At 35.3% G+C, this 17,076-nt stretch overlaps 2 protein-coding genes across 2 annotated transcripts; one reads left to right on the top strand and one right to left on the bottom strand.

Annotated features, from left to right (window-relative positions):
- Window positions 1-39: 39 nt before the first annotated feature.
- On the bottom strand, window positions 40-9,496 carry LOC113497263 (glutathione S-transferase 2-like). Its single transcript, XM_026876735.1, has 5 exons — window positions 9,389-9,496; window positions 7,694-7,833; window positions 1,938-2,105; window positions 1,243-1,385; window positions 40-516 (listed from the first exon to the last, which is right to left on the bottom strand). Exons 2-5 carry the CDS (start codon window positions 7,827-7,829, stop codon window positions 346-348), a joined length of 618 nt encoding a protein of 205 aa, XP_026732536.1. The 5' UTR covers window positions 7,830-7,833; window positions 9,389-9,496; the 3' UTR covers window positions 40-345.
- A 5,149-nt stretch (window positions 9,497-14,645) lies between these two features.
- On the top strand, window positions 14,646-16,718 carry LOC113497227 (non-structural maintenance of chromosomes element 3 homolog). The gene is made up of 5 exons (XM_026876673.1): window positions 14,646-14,948; window positions 15,165-15,336; window positions 15,559-15,671; window positions 16,202-16,297; window positions 16,522-16,718. Exons 1-5 carry the CDS (start codon window positions 14,730-14,732, stop codon window positions 16,603-16,605), a joined length of 684 nt encoding a protein of 227 aa, XP_026732474.1. The 5' UTR covers window positions 14,646-14,729; the 3' UTR covers window positions 16,606-16,718.
- The last annotated feature ends 358 nt before the right edge of the window (window positions 16,719-17,076 follow it).

The following is a 17,076-nucleotide window of genomic DNA, read 5'->3' as shown; positions in this document are numbered from 1 at the left end:
ACAAATTGAAGGATAAAAAATCAAGAAAACAAAAAAATAAAATATTAATTTTATTCTTAAAATATAACGTTACACGTGACGTAAATATAGACTTAATAATATCATTAAATGTATTTATAGTGATACAAAAATACTCCTATAATAACTAGTGATCAACACATACAACATTGATTAACAAAATATTGTTGAAATACTTAAAGTTACAGTGGCTGCTGGATATATTATAAATTCAGATTTTTATTCTAATGCTATCCATCTTAAAATCAATGTTGAAATAACCAGCTTTTCAAGGCGTGATGATAAAAGCGCTGGTTATACAGAGTTGGACTTTATAGTACTGTAAACTTAGAAGTCAGTTTTGGGTGCAGCATCAGCGTAGGCCTTGACCTTGGGCAAGGAGTAGACGTTGTCGATGAGCTTCTTGAAGGCGGGGTACTTGGCTTCGAGGTCGGGCATCTGAAGCATCACCTTCAGGTAGTCGAACAGACCCGCGAAGTAGAAGTCTCCCCATGTGAGCTGGAATGCAATGAATTTAATAAGCTTGCAACCTTACTCAAACTGGATGAACAGAAGTGATTGATAAACAATAAAGAGCTATGATTTCTGGATTTTTATCTCTTGAGCTTGTTTTGCCTGTTTTCTATTATAAAGAAGCACGAGAATACATCAGATCTTTCGTTTCCGTACAGAAACTCCAGTGATAACATTCTTCACCGGTTTCGACTCTCCTAACAACAGTTGGGCTGTTTAGAAGGCTATCGATTTCTGGTATTTATAGCTACTTCCATACCAAAATCGATTAAATTATTTAGCCGTGAAGGTTGAGGTAGAGTAACATCACATGTCATACACATGATAGGTACTGATATCTTCACTAGATTTTAAAGCCGTGGCGTCTACTATTATTCTGAAATTTTAGACATTCCTAGGCCGGAGGGTCGCACTTGGAATCTTGATATTTTTATTTTTACTTTACGTCTAATCGGCTGGATCGATTCGAATGATTTTTATATGCGATTGAGTGGCGCCCTGAATGTTTTAGATTCACAAAAAATAGATGACTGGCGAGAAGTGGCCTGGCCAAGGATCGGGTAAAGTGGCGGTCTCTCGTATCAGAGGCCAATAAATAATTTGGGTCGCTGAGCCAACGGAGTAAGTAAGTTTACTATTTGTTTAAATTTCATACTTTGTTCAATATCCTATCTCCAGATCCCCTAGTATCAGTATAGTTAGTTATCTTACCTTTCCAGCGGCGATGTGTCCGTCGTTCTTCTCGATGATGGCGTTGAGTTTGGGGAGGAGGAGGGGGTACACGTCCTTGACTAAGGTCTCCTGCTTCTTGGCTTTCACTTCAGGGTCGTTCTCGTAGTGGGCGGTAGCGGCCTCTGTGACATACAACAATTCATATTAGGTTCCATATTTAGTTTCAAGATGGAAAGAAAGGCCCACTTTTGTAAATCGACGGACTGTGCGGGGCTAACGTAGATGACTATTTATTACATTATGCTGGTATTTTATCATCTCATATCCTATCTGTTAAGACTGCCCATAGTGGCTCCATGTTACTATTTATGTTTGTCAAATCAATCAAGAATGCAAATATCTATGTATCTGTTATATTCTTTTTGCATATAATCTGCTTTTTCTTTTTCTGCCTCCTTCATTTTCCCAATATGACTTATTATTTCATCTACGACCTCGAAATTTTGGTAACAAAACTTCTTAGCTTTTGAAAAACTATCTAAGCTACAGATGAAATTCCGCCTTGTACTAACATAGTCGTATCTGGCTTCATAACAGCAGCAGCCCTGCTTTAAAAGAATTCCCAATAAGACCTCTTATACGCACTAATAAATTACCGTGTCTGCATCAAGTATTTTGTAAAATTGCAACTTGGCTACAGGGCCTGGTATAATATTGCCTTGTGTCATACTTACTGCTGCGGATATCGTTAACGAAGTCGATGTTCTGGTCGATTTCGAAAGCCTCCTCGTCGTCAGCGCCAGCGATACCGTACTTGCGGCCGAGGTAGCGGCTGATGGCCACGCTCTGCGCGTACTGCTTGCCGTCAATCTCGAGTATCGGGAGCTGACCGAAAGCCGTCTCTGGAAAGAAGATAGTTCCATATTAACGAAATACCAATTAAATGAATAAAGGCTTAGTTCGTGAGAAGTGGCTATGACGGCGATGAAGGTATATTTTACGACAAAAAAAAACAGTAAAGACAAAACATAAACAGATTTCCTTAAATACAAAAAAAAGAGATAAGTACCGCAAGGTAAAGTATAATGACGAAAATGACAAAACTGATTGATAGCTCCTATTTTTTTTAACGCCACTAATGATCGCGTGTCTGGCACACCCCATAATTTGACATTATTAATTCTTTCGCACTGGCCTTGAGTCAGTCAATTCCTGTCTTTGCTTTAAGTATATTAAATTTTAGGTATACCAAACACATCCAGCCATAATGCATGCGATGCTAAATTTAGCCTTGCCCACACACTGCGCGTGTCTATTTAAATTACAGGAATATAAACATGTTTGTGTCTGTGCCACGATTCCATATTTTTATTTTTCAATTTAAAAGTATTCAGTCTAGGACAAACACTTCTAGGCGAATAACAATATATTATGCTATGTTATTGAAATCAACCTTATCCAATTTTCAACAAAAACAACATGCAGTAGGTATAAATGATTCGCAAATCTATATTTAACTAGCACTGGACAGGCGTTTAAATTGAATGATAGAAGTCATCATGAGAGTATCAAGAGTGCCTACATTAACGTCTAAATGATTACTATATTATCCGCTCTGCTATAAATATGTGCAGAATAACAAACATGTGATAAAATAAGCAAAATACAAAAACGGCGGCCAAGGTCAAATGTTACGAATACAATTATGTTGCTGGGGCCAAAATCAAATTCAAGTTAAAAGCAGATAGCGTTTTAACGTTCACAAACATCGTTCTCCTTCAAAGAAAACTAATATAAGACGACACCATGGAAGATTTACATACAGATTGCACTTCGAAAAGCAACGTTTCACTTCAACAAAGTGAAATTGATTAATTTGTGTTAATTGAGTCCTTCTACTGAAGTGCTAATAGTAAGTTATCAATAGAATTATCAGATATATGAACAATGCTTATAAGCGTCCACTCGAAAACACGATAGCTACACATACGCCGCTGGTTAGCTGCGTGGGGCAAACCGCGACCTTGAGACGCCGGCCGGCTAACAAAACATCAGCCGACTCACACAATTGAACGAAGCAATCGTTGATTACACCGACCCACAGAATGCTTTATTGAAACCATTATCCAGTTACAAATGCACGTATAATCTAATACGCTGTGGATATCTAGATAGAAAAATGGGAGTGGGATGAGAATAAATGGTACAATGGCGATCTACGTATTAAAGGAATGTCGGAATTTGTCGCTCTTTGCGACCTTGAAGCTATATCACAGCATATCAAATAGTACTAGAAAATACTAGAAATATTTTAACTCTTTGGCGTTAACTTAATAGTTTTACTGGTATATACCTAGTTGAGGTATTCGAAAGTTGGCAGCTTTCATATGGTCCATTAATTGTGTAACCGACATCCAGATATCTGATCTTCAGTATTTGCTTTGGTGTGATTCATTAACGATAAAAAGGAAGTTCTTATTAGTATTCGAGATGTCTTGCAGCTGAATCATCATTCGATATGTCGTTAGTCAATAATCTAGGTTTCGGGGAAAACCCCCAAATTGCCACATTTGCCACCTGTAATATTATTGATAAGTAGCTTAAACATAGTTTAATCTTCGATAGATATTTTATCTATAAATTAAATAATAAAAATTGGAATTTCCTGCATATCATTCTGTTAGCTCATTGCATTTGATAAAGTGCTGATAAGAGATGTTGTGACCTCACTGTCGCATGACCCGATCCCGGTGTTCTGAGTAATAATCTGTGTGTGGAAAGTGATGACGTCATATTGATAGCACTGTGGACCACCTATATCCATCTGTATTCATTTGGAATGGAAACATGTTACGGTTTATGACAACAAATGACCATCAGTCATTTATAATAATAATGGAGCTATACATTATGAATGCTATAAGGGTATGGTTGACTATAGGTAGTACCATTTTTTCTCTTAATTTCTTATCTCGTTTCTACTAAGCCCAGGCTGAACCATTGCAATTAGACCACAAAGTGGGATCATTTTTCCCACTCTTCCCACTTCGGGATGACACGACAGAGTCGCATCATCCCAAAGTGGGTGAATTTTTGGATGGGGCTGATTGTATGAATTGTAATGCTGTACAAAAAAAACCTGTGTTAAAAGTTTCGTTAAAGCTCGCATAAACAAGCAGGGATCAAAAATAAGTGACAAAGTGAAAAGTTAAAATAGTACTTTCAATAGTTGCAATAAAACACTCAATGATAACAGGCATGTGTCACACATCACGCGTTATAACAACACATGAGGTTAGGTTCAGCTTATCAACTTTAATAAGATCGATTTGTCATGCTGCCTTGTTGCCATGGACATTTAAACATCTTTATTTAATCTTATCAAAGAAAACCTACGACAATCTTAAAAAGTTTTCCTGTTATGGGTGTGGGTGTGGTTGTTCGCGTGGGGTACGACGTGATCTTTTTAACCCCCGACCCAAAAAGAGGGGTGTTATAAGTTGTACGTGTCTTTCTGTCTGTCTGTGACATCAGTGCGAGAGTCATCACACGTGTGTGCACAAGTTACCGTCGAGGATTCTCTTCTTTTTCTAGATTTTATTCTCATAAAATGGTAGTCTTAATGTGGGAATTTCGTCTTGTCTCTGACGGCTATTCATTAACATTTAACGAGGTTCTAAAAATATTTAGCACTATTTTTAGAACCTTTTGCAATGGTACTAGTTACAGATATATCTGAAAACAACTACTTAGTTCAAGTATTCAATTGAAAAGCTGCTTTAATCCATAATTGTAAAAAAAACTATTATTTGGAAATCTTGACAGGATGTTACTCAAAGACTTATCATTGTCAATTTCTCGAAATACTGTAAATCTTTATCTACTGATACCCACAATATTCGGCTTGTTAATTCTCTTATATGAATGACAAACTTCCCTCTTAGTAACAGTACTTGGAACATTGTATATTGAAGTGCTTTTATACGATTACATTAAAGATTAAAATAGGATATATTACGTCACTGGCAAATACCAGAGCTACGGAAATTTCGATTCTGATAAATTTGTAGATAAAAAGCCTTGTTTAACGCATTGTTTACATAATCCCTGGTTAATGTAATACGTTTATATCAGGGATGATAAAATACTGATACAGTATTATAGCCAAGTTACCACAGTTAAAAGTGAATAACAGATTACATCGACCGGATCCAGATATCGCGTTAAACATAAAAAGCAAATGAGAACAGAACAAAAGCGAGATCCTTCTTTTGAAGACGTGAATAAAGTTCAAGGTTACTTCTTTAACCTTCAGTGAACACAGTAACACGAGTATAATAACAATTTTTTGTTCTTCTGCCTTGTCGCGGAAACAATTATGGGAATTCGAGAAGTACTTTTCTATGTAATCTAAAGGCTTATAAAACAAAAATAACGTAACGTGTTTATGTGATATCCTTTATCGATTGGTATTTTAGTATTAAGACCACCCATTTCTCGGACAATAAAATATCGGCATAATACACGTACTTATGTTCATACATCATTCTGATTAAACTAAATATTAGCTGATTAACGTAGTTTGCGGGAGCTCTTAAAGATAATTTACTGCTTAACTCGTGACCACATCAGGGTGACGTAGTGTGCTAACATCCGAGATTTTTATATGGCACCGATGACAAACAAAATAAAAAATGAGCAAGAAGATATGAGATGTGCCTGCCCGTGACAATGATACCTGCAAAGGTGTCGAAACGTCGGGAACTAAAATCTTAAATTAAACCGCGATAAAATCCGTAAAAGTAGTTTTATTTCAATGTCTAACATTCGCGTTAACCTAAGAAACCACTATATGAGAAATTATCAATCATAGAATTAGAATAGATTTTATTCTTCTTCTTCTTTCTCATCCTTTTCGTTTCTGACTAGCCCAAAATGTACCATCAATTACCCTTGGCCCCTTCATCGATCCTTGGAGTGGCTCAGATTCAACAGTTGGCAAAATAGTGACCAATTAAAACTTAATATTCATTTACAAGCAGAAAAACTTCTAGAAATATTAGCAAGTGTCTGATAAGCTGTCACTCAATCTAGGAATATCCTCAAAGCTAACAATGCACCGAGTGATCCCTATCAGTGACGAAAAACACACAAACACTCCACTTGTTTGCGTTACAGCATTGTTCGTGATATCTCATGTTGATAGACCATTGAACTCGCCACAATGGCGACCCTGTTCAACTACTGATAATTATCACTAGCCACTTTCCTTTACAAGATAAATATAAAATTGAACTTTTTATTGGATAAGGGCTTAGATAAGTGACGTTTTGAAACGTCTATTTGACTTGACCATGCACTTCACTAGAATAAAGATGGCAAATTTATGATATTTGGAACAGTATGGTTCATGGATATGGTTTTAAGATATCTAAATGTTTATTACACCGGATTCAGAGAAATTATATTGTTTATTCTGGAAATAGAATAAATGATCACTTTTTGGATTGATATTTGCTGGAGTTGATATTTCTTTACTGACAAACCCGAGAAGAAATGTAGAATTTTATTTATCATAAGGTCTTATTTAGTGATCGATCTACGATCAATTTGTTCAGATGATAGGAATCGTAATTTACATTGTTATAACGAGATAGCATCGACCTACTCGTTGCAACTATAGATACCTAATGAATATCCTTAAAAGGCAGCCTTAAAGAGACAATCGATCTACACAAAAGATCTATACACAACATATTTATTGCATGTATGTATATATTATTCAAATTATATAAGAATTTATCATAGTAGATAACGTTATTGTTACGTTATGAAACATGTTTGCTACTAGCTAAACATGTTTCATTTTATCTATATACCCTATGACAAAAGACGATCAAATACATTTTGGCTTGACTGATAGTGTTCGTAAGTTAATTAGGCAGAACAAAAAAATGGCCAATCCGGACTTAATAAAATGTGTTACTGAAGTCATAAAGAAAAAAAATGTTTCTTTAAGTAATTATTCTTACTTAAAATCGCTTATCAGCTGTCGCAAATTATATGTGAGTACGTTTCATAAACCTGACGAACATTCTAGAATAAACACCGGTTGTGTTTGGAAAGCTCATCAATATTGGTGCCCAACTGGGGCAACGAGGGCAACATAATGAGCTTTCACAAATATTGTCACGTGTTTGATTTGGGCCACGTCACACCAAACAAGGCCAATATTGTACACTTATCAGCAATTTTGAGCCGTGGAAAATAACTTTAAAAACGAACGGCTCCAGATAAAATTATTTTTCTCAAAGTTTGCTTTTAACTTTTTATTTTCTTTTATTCGATTTTGAAAGTCTCGTAGTCTGATAATCAAATTATTTGATAGTTAGGTAGATTGAATTCTTCGATTAAAAATGCTTTATTAATTAGCAGAACTCAGACAAATCGTAAAAGCGTCGCCGTATCGAATGCTGTACTTTAGACTTACTTGGCTTCATTTCAGGCCATTCGGTTTCGAAAGCCACGCGTTTGTCTTCAAACTCCTGGCCTCCGTACGCCAGCAGCAGGCGGACGCACTCGCCGAGGGCCTTCACGGGGAAGTAGGAGAAAACGTATTGCGGCATGGTGCTGGAAACAAAAGAGTTTGATAGAAAGAAGTATTTACACGTTAATATTGAGGTTGGAACAGTCTAGAATCAGGAAATAGCATAAATCTGGAGCGTCATAACATTATAAAATATCTTTATACTTTATGATAAATATTACCGATTCACTTTGAATCTATTAAAAATAGCACGTAAGACACTTATTTAGAAACAGAAAAAAATGTGCTGCTTGCTATACTTCTTCATCAATGTCTACATTTAAACGGACTAAAATTATTGAAACCACCAATATCGTGATTTATTTCAAGAAATAATCTTAGTAAGTGGGTGTTAACTGTTTTTGTGGTTTCTTAGGTTTACGCGAATTTTAGACATAAATAAAACTGCTTTTACGGATTTTGTGACCATGATACCTGCAAAGGTGTCGGAACGTCGGGAATTAAACCGTGATAAAATCCGTAAAAGTAGTTTAATTTCATGTTTTTTTGCATTGAAGTGAGCAAACGTCCTGCTAGATATTTAATACAGTTTCAAATAGACAAACGAATGTCATATCGTCGTATCGATAGGCAAAGTGTAGGTAAATCGCGATTCCGGTATTCCAATTAAATTAGAGCTTTCGATTGAATAAACTAATATCTACCGATATAACTAGCCAGATTTTAAGATTTTAAAAAAATTTAAAAATAATAACATTTCACTTACCCACATAGAATTATTATTTGATTAATTTTTTTAAGTATGTGGGTAACTTGCGCTATTATTCCTTTCAATACAATAACATATTTTTAATTTTTCTGACATTTACACAATTCAATTCTGAATTCGAATCATTTCAAGGACCTTATACGACCAAAGAGTCTCAACTTAAAGACTTGAAAAAAAAAGCATATAAACCTGTTTGGTACGATGCATTTTACTCCACTTCGAATAACAAGACCTTTAAGTTCTATAACTTACGCTATTTCAGATTCTACCAGCAGAAATGAATGATTCATAATTATTACATTATTATAGTAATTTAAAATGATATCAGATAAGAACGGGATTATGTATAAATTAACTTATAATTGTCATAATACCAGTTAGACGCATCTCCTTTTTAAATTCCATTAGAACCTATGTTTAATAAATTCGATATTTTTATAACGTTGCTTCTAAAATACTTTTTGAACATTAAATTAACTGAATCCATTCCTCCTAGATTTAAAACGATTTGAATAACCGGTAGTTGTGTTATTCGATAGTTAAAATAAATTTCATTTTTTTTTAAACTACCTATAACCAATTAGTATGGCTGTAAACCAATCTCCTTTACGTTGTTTTAGTACAATTCGATTTACTACCAACACGATAAAATACCTATGGTTTTACGAACAAATGGGCACAGGCTTCCGGCATTCATCCAACCGGTACCGACATACACATTGACATACCAGAATATAAATTCAATTTACTCAACCCATAAAACAAAAAACAAATGCTAAATATAAATAATAATGAGTAAATAATGTTGCAATTATATGTTAGCGGCCAAGTATTTGCTCAGATGGATAAAATATAAATGTAAAACTCACAATTTGTGTTGTGTAGGAGGGGACGTGTCTTCAACGGCTCGATCGCACGACTACTGGCAATCGAACGATCAACGTTGTTAGGTTATATTTTCCCTTTTGCCGGCCGGCTAACGTATTTAAGCATACAGCTTCATAACAAAAGTTGCACAATATTACGACAAAGTGCTCAAAAGTACTAGATAATTTAAGTCATGTAGAAAAATAATCGTGTATCACTCTTACCTATAAGACGAGCAATATTATCTAATGATAAATACATGTACATGTGACTTAACTTGATGTTTTCCAGGTATTTTAGTAATACCTATTAAAACTTTTTATTGAGCCCAATTCACCTGTGTGTTACGAGAAATCAAACTTTTGACCAAAGTTGCTTGTAAGTTTACTTTCTTGCATATTGCCATTAAGAAATATAAACTACTTTATCCAATATAAACGTTACTGCCTTCCTATTGCAGTCTCAACAAAGTATTTAGGTACTCAGAAAGTAAAAAAAATGTCCAGAGCATAAAAATAAAAACAAAGGTTCAACGTTCTAGACAAGTTATCCTCTCAAGCCTCTGTGATTTAAAGGCCGTGCCATGTTTTTAATTAGGACACTAATTAAAAACAAACACCGTATTAAATAGTTTAGTATACCTAATAGCAAACATTTTAACTAATTACAGGGCCCCAATTATTCTATTTACAAGGGCCGATGACTAAATGGAAATTGTCTTAAATACGGGGCGAAAAACTCTCTCTCAATACATTGAACTTCCAATTATTGTGTTGGCAAAATGCTTAAGGGAATAGGAATAGTTTCAAATTTAATCCAATTGACATTAATTCATCGGCCATTGTAAATAGCAGAATCGGAGCTCTGAACTATAATCATTATTTACTTTGTTTTATTGAAAATTAGTATACTTTTCCGAGTATCATGAACACTGAAATACACTTACGATTCCAAAAACAATTTAAGTGATACGAATATAAACATGCGCTAAGTATTTTCTAATCAGCTGTGGCTTATTCTAAAACTATCTATAACAGGTTAGTAACGATATTTGAAAAACCTTTCGTGAAAAAAGACACAATGTCATCGCTGGCAGAATTTGTTTAAGGTTTTCCCACGAGTTTCTAAAGCGACAGAGAGAAACTTCTCGTACCGTATTCGTTACATTGGTACAGTTGTCTATCCAAATAAAAACGAATATGAATAACGAAGGACATTTATCAAGATCTTCGTTGAATTCGAAGCCAAATGAAATATCTATATTATTTTAAAGGATTACATTAAAGAGATTTGGAAGTGGTGGTCCCCGGGCCTCCAAGAAGGAATATATTTTTAGGACTGAATTACATTTCGTCGACTGACTTCGGACGCTGTGCTCCTCTCGGCCATGGACAATTTTGTTCAAGTAGCAAGAATTACAGGGATGTTAGCTAGTTCATCCTTTTTTTTTCAGATAAATAATTAAAGCATGTACGTTAATCACGTGACGTCCCAAACTTTTCAAAATTAATCACTGCAGTAACGTAATTTAATTCGTTTTATCTGTATATCGTCTTTCGTTATTTTGGCAGCGAAAATACAAGGCTTATACTTGTCATCATCTATTAAAACAATTTAAATAAGTTTGTTATCAGCCCCTTTTCACTTAAGTATGTTTGCTAAGCTGCAATTATATCATCAATCTTGTACTTAGTCACATCACCCCACAGAGTGATCTATAAATATGACTTGTAGATTTCAAACACACACAGAATGACACAGCATAATTTGACGTTACAAATAACATCGAGTTATTTACGCCACGTATTACGAATGGTGACGTCATATTGTACAGTTGTATTTACAATGTACGTACCTACATTTGTCTAGGATCTATTTGATGTAAGTATGTATATTCATTGGTTTCTCTGTCTACGATTCAACGCCTGTCGATGTGATTTGTTTTGCACATGTTTATATGCAGCGGTGGCCTAGCATTCTGTTCAGTATTAAGGAACTGCAAAACTTCGTGTGCTTTAAACTTTCACCCTTTTAAACTTTTAAATGAGACTTTTTTTAAACGTAAAGTTGTCTTAACTATGAGCCGTGTATTTAACAAATGTAAGAAGTCAGCCTGAGACAAGGTTTTGACTACTTCAGCGGTTACATATCACTTCTTGACAAAGCACGCATTTCTTTTTATCGCTATAACATATATTTGAATTTGTTCATGTATAGGAGGTATAAATTAATAAATGGAGTCTAGTGTAACTAAAAATAGCTTCAACTTGGTATACTGGACGACTCTGCATTGTGACTTGGTTACGTAATTCCACAGACATACCACAGGCATGTCAGAGTCGCGTCGCCTTCGTCACCATTGAAAGTAAAGGTTTAATGATTTTATCCCCTCTCCACGGTCACAACTAAACCCGAACGCAGGATACGCGATCGTTTATAATTACTTACATATCTATTCGTATCATCGTATCTAAATAACAAGATTTTATATTTCAATCAAAAGTAACGTTGAACTTAATGAGGTCTGTAAGCCTATACAAAAAGTTTAAGTTATTATCTCACGTATTTGTTACCTATTTTTGATCTATATCCATCCTGTTTTTGTCAAATACTTAATGCAGAAGAATCAAACACAAAGTGACGCAGGCACACGTATTGTAGTAGGTTGATAGTAAAAAAGTTATCACGGTCATGGTATTAAAAAAAAATCAAGGCTAAACATGGAATCGAAAGTATGAAAGTTATCATCATAATGTATCAGCATGGGTAAATATAGCTCAATCGATAGCGAACGAATGTACACGGCAATGTTATTTCGTTCATATTACACGTTATTTTGCCTTTACATTTTGAGCAGGCACTCAACTCAAGTCTTCGCTACAATTGTTTTTATCTTGGATATTTTATTATGAGCAAAGGAATAAAACCACTACTCAAAAACATTTTTATCACTTCCGTTAGGTATATAAAGCCGAAATTAAGTGCGTCTCGTTTGGTTGGCATAGGTAATGGCTAGGGCATGTTAAAGGAGCTCCGTAATGCTTTATTGGAAGTATGAGCCAAACGGCTAACAAGTCCAGGAGCAGGATCAAGGACTGTAGGTGCTGTCCGTCCTGTCCCTCAGGAATGGGTGAGCAGGTTTCATGGCGAACTAACCTTTCGCATGACGCAGCTATTGTCGGGACACGGTTGCTTCGGCAATTACCTGTTCCGGATCGCCCGAAAGGAAGCCACACCTTGTTGCCACCACTGCGACGACAGCGAGGATAATGCGCAGCATACCCTGGAGGTTTGTCCAGCATGGGCAATACAATGACAGACAGTCATTGCGGTATTGGGCGGGGATCTCTCGCTTCCTTCTGTAGTAGCCTCAATGGTTGGAAGTGAGGAATCTTGGAGAGCTGTCGCCGAATTCAGTGAGGAGGTGATGGCACTCAAAGTAAGTGCGGAAAGGGAGCGGGAGCTGTCGACCACTCTCCCGATTCGTGCCCGACGCACAAGGGCTAAGAGGAGGGCTGATAATGCCCTCTTTCAGCCACCATAAATAGCTTTCGGCAGTAAACGCGGGGAAGTCTATCGCCCTAAATTAAAGCTAAAAGGCGGCGCGCGCGGTGCTTCCGCGTGCTTCCTAATTGGTGAAAGAAAGATCAACTTTTATTTAAAGTGGCGGCTCCTGCAAGGAGCGTCCCTGCCTGGGATCGCGGTAGTTTGCATTGCGTCCCCCTGGTCTCAGTTACAAGGGAAGGGTGAAGCACTCCGGTGGTTTTAGCCGGTAAGAGTCCGGCACACCTCTCCGCCTTCCCCAGGGCGGAGAAAGTCCATGAGGATTTCACCGGAAAAAAAAGGTAATGGCTAGGCATTTTTACCTCCCGAGATTTGCACCCTCAGCGCATCTTCTTAGATGTAGCCCTTACTCCCTTACTATAGGATAAATAGGGTACTTAAAAATGTTGAGAAAAAATGAAAAGCTCGAAAGCCTTGAACAAGAAGGATCATAGGCTGAAAATCAGCGCTGGGGCTCTGACTTGTGTAGGGTCTCAGCATTATGCTGAGCATCGGCCGTTTTGTGTTAATATGACGCATATTTTCCCCCTTCTATTTTCTATTTTAATTTATTTGTTTTTGTGTGTATGCGTCACTTTTTTAGCACAAATAAATATATTTTCTTAATTTCTTTCTTTCTATATTTTGAACTTAACCTACATACATTTCCTCGATACATTGGATGTATCGAGTAAGGTATGTACTTCACGGTACATACCTTCGAACGATGTATTACATCGTTTAACTAAATGATGTCAATTTCCTCCTAGGAGTCTCATGACTATTACCACAACGGAAAGACTAGCAGCAACGCAAGCACTGCATCTGTAGCTGCCGTTTTATTTTAATAATGGTACCTGTTATAAGAAAATTAATTAAAGAATTGTATTGTGTTCCAAAAACATTATTTTTAAAGTACCCAGTCATCCAAGGAGATAATAAAATTTTATGAACACGTCGTGTGATCCGATAACCTATTAATTTGAGGTTAGATCAAATATTTGGTTACTCAAAGTTGTGATGATCTTTAAATGCTTACTTATTACGATATCGTTTAAATATTATGATATTCATCTTTCTTAAATACCAAATGCCTTCATATATCAATCTAAAGCTTGCACTGGCTTGCAGTGCATTGTTAAATTTAAGATATTTTTCCTGTTTCGATATCGCTACTTAGAGTCCCAAGGAGTAATATAAACTGTTAATAAAGTTTATAAGAAACTATTTTAATTTATTTGTTTGTAATAAGTAGTCTGTCTGTCCAGTGAATAAAGCTCAATTTAATATAAAGATTGCCGCCCAACCAAAGAAGAAAACTGAAGAACACAACACAACGTCACTTTTAAATAGTGGCGCGAATTTTGCTGTCCTAGTACGAATGTAATTTTTTTGACGACTGGATAGATTATTTCAATATTTTTGTATGTAAAACTGTTTGTGTTGTGTTTAGATGAGTTTATTAAACGCTATTTTAAGTCGATCACACGAATATGAAAATGTGTACCTACACCAAAGACATTATACTCTACTACTTACACATACTTCAAATTAAGACCGATCATAAAGTTGCCATTAAAACATTAAAAAAACAACAAAGACATTTGAGAAGTAAAATATCTTTCTAAACATTTTATATCGACTTAAATTTGCTTCAATCAAACTGTATTAAAATGTGACTCAAACTATCGATCCCTAATCGTTTAATTTTTAAAGCCTGTATCTGTCACAATCACAGCTGTCAAAGTTGTTGTCAAACTTACCAAAATTACCGCGGGCACTTACGAAAACAATTAAAAAATGAGTCAAAAGCGAGTAAAAAAACCATCTAATACAGCAATAGATTATTCAGAGATTGAAGACTCTGTTAAAGAATGTGTGCGCTTTATAGTTTGTCGGGAAGGTAGTAAAATACCGATCAAGCGAAGTGAAATTATTAAACATCTGAGCACAGTTTGTGAAACTCCCTCCAATCATACGAACGCAGTGATTATCGAAGCAAATAAAGTATTAAAAAGGGTAAGTTACATTCTAAATAATGTTTTCAACGACTAAACAATATTTTTACACATATCGTATGTTTTCTTGTTGTTCCGTACTGATCTTTTTGCCGGCAAAGCCAATACCGTGCTGGCGTGTTATATCTCTCGATGTTTTTTTTATATCATTCCTTTCCTCTACTTTTAATAAATAATAAATGTGCACATACATAAGGTATATGTATTTTCTTTCCAGGTTTATGGCTTCAAGTTAGTCCAAGTGAAGGCTAAGAGTGGCATCCAATACATTGTGGTGCTGAATGAAGAATGCGAGTCTTTACCATCAACAGTCAGTGACAGTCAGGAGCGGAGACTGCTTGTCGCTACATTACTGCACATCTTCATGACTGCGGCACCAGTAAAAGAAGGTATTTCAATGTAAAAGTATGTCTGTGACTAATGAAACAAAATGTTCGTTTGCTTCAGATTGTAACTTTCCCAGAGCCTGTATTCAAAGAAATATATGACTAGATATTTTGTTTTCAATTACTATACATAGAAACACACATACTTAAATGTAATTTCATGTGTCAATACCTTCCACTTCCAGACTTCTATTCTCCCTAATAACAATTTTATATTGTTTTCAGAGGACATGTATAAGTTTTTAATAGAAGCAGGACTGTTGGAAGATAATGATCTTGCTTCGAGAAAACTCCTCACAACCACATTCACAAGACAAATGTATTTACAATATTCTAAGGTAATTATTATTCATTTTATTTTATTCAAGACTTTTCTGTTATGGTTTTTAATAGAAGTAAAATAATAATATTGTTTATGTAACCTCAGAGGCTGTAGGTAAGGCATAAGGTATTGAATAACTTGCTCACCAAGGAGTAGATTTGACAAATACAGAAAAAGAGAAATCAGGACTCTTTATTTATTTAACATGCCCAAGTCCCTGGTGTTGCAGAAAAGTTATTTTATAAATATCCTTGAGTTATTTCCTATGAACGAAAAATTTGCCATCTTTTTGTATGGTTGATGACCAACCTAATGTTGGGTTGAAGTCACTCATATGCCTTTCACATGATTTAAAATACCCTTGATAAATTCTCAAGTATGATAGCTTTCTCCCAATGCAAATGTAGTCCATCATTATTTTGTGGTAATAACTTTGCCACAGTTACAAAACTTTTTTGTATTAGGCTTTGTAAGAAAAGTATAATAGAAACCAGTAAATTATGATTTATAAATGTATAAAAGTAATATGGATGTATTATTTTGTAGGTGGGAGAGGGTGACCTCGCAAGGTATGTGTTCCAGTGGGGGGAGAGAGCTTCCGAAGAAGTTCCAAAACTGTTCCTACTCAACAAAATGGCTGAGGTATTTGTTCAATTACTTCGTAAATTTTATCTGGTTCCTAGTAGGGCAAATATCCAGATACTAGATAAATTGAAAAAGAATAAATTTAAATATAGCAAAATGGCAATCTGATGATTTAATCTATACCAAAAGCTAGGTTGTTTACATCAATCCCACTTATTATCAAAGTAACAGCAGTGTATTGGTTCCTTGGCTCAAAACTAATGGCAACCTTTGTGTTGCAGGCCTTCGAGAAAACACCAGATCATTGGTATGAACAATACAAAGAAGCAACGGAAGAGACCCGTCAAAACACCAACACTTCCTGAGACTATGGTGTTCTTTAATTAAACATCTAATGTTTTTCCTTGTTATAATATTGTTAAGTAATAATGTAATGTCTGTATGTATGATTTTTTTGATAAAGAACCATCTCCCATTTTGAATCTGTTTTTTTTTATATTACTGGCTAAACCTGCAGTTTCACCCAGAATATTCTCTCTCCTGAAAAATTGTTTGCTTTGGTTTACTTTACTTTCCTTTGTTTTATTATACTTTTTAGAGTTTAACTCTGTGCAAGATACAACTAAAGTTTAAGTAAATAAAAATAGAGTTATATAGCTAGGTCTGAAGTCATGAATTTATCTGGATAGAGCGAATTTTTGTAGCTATTGTTTAATATATGTAGTTAGCATTAAAAATAGTCAAAAAGAAATTAAATTGACTTCCATATACTATCCTTACAAGAAGATTTCCTTGAGCAGGGGAAGGTATAAAATTATGATGAAACTGAAAATATT

This window comes from Trichoplusia ni, chromosome 9 (genome assembly GCF_003590095.1).
Source record: "Trichoplusia ni isolate ovarian cell line Hi5 chromosome 9, tn1, whole genome shotgun sequence".
Classification (NCBI taxonomy): Eukaryota; Metazoa; Arthropoda; class Insecta; order Lepidoptera; family Noctuidae; genus Trichoplusia; species Trichoplusia ni.
Note: the sequence above shows the minus strand (reverse complement) of the source record. Positions and strands in the feature narration are given on the sequence as shown.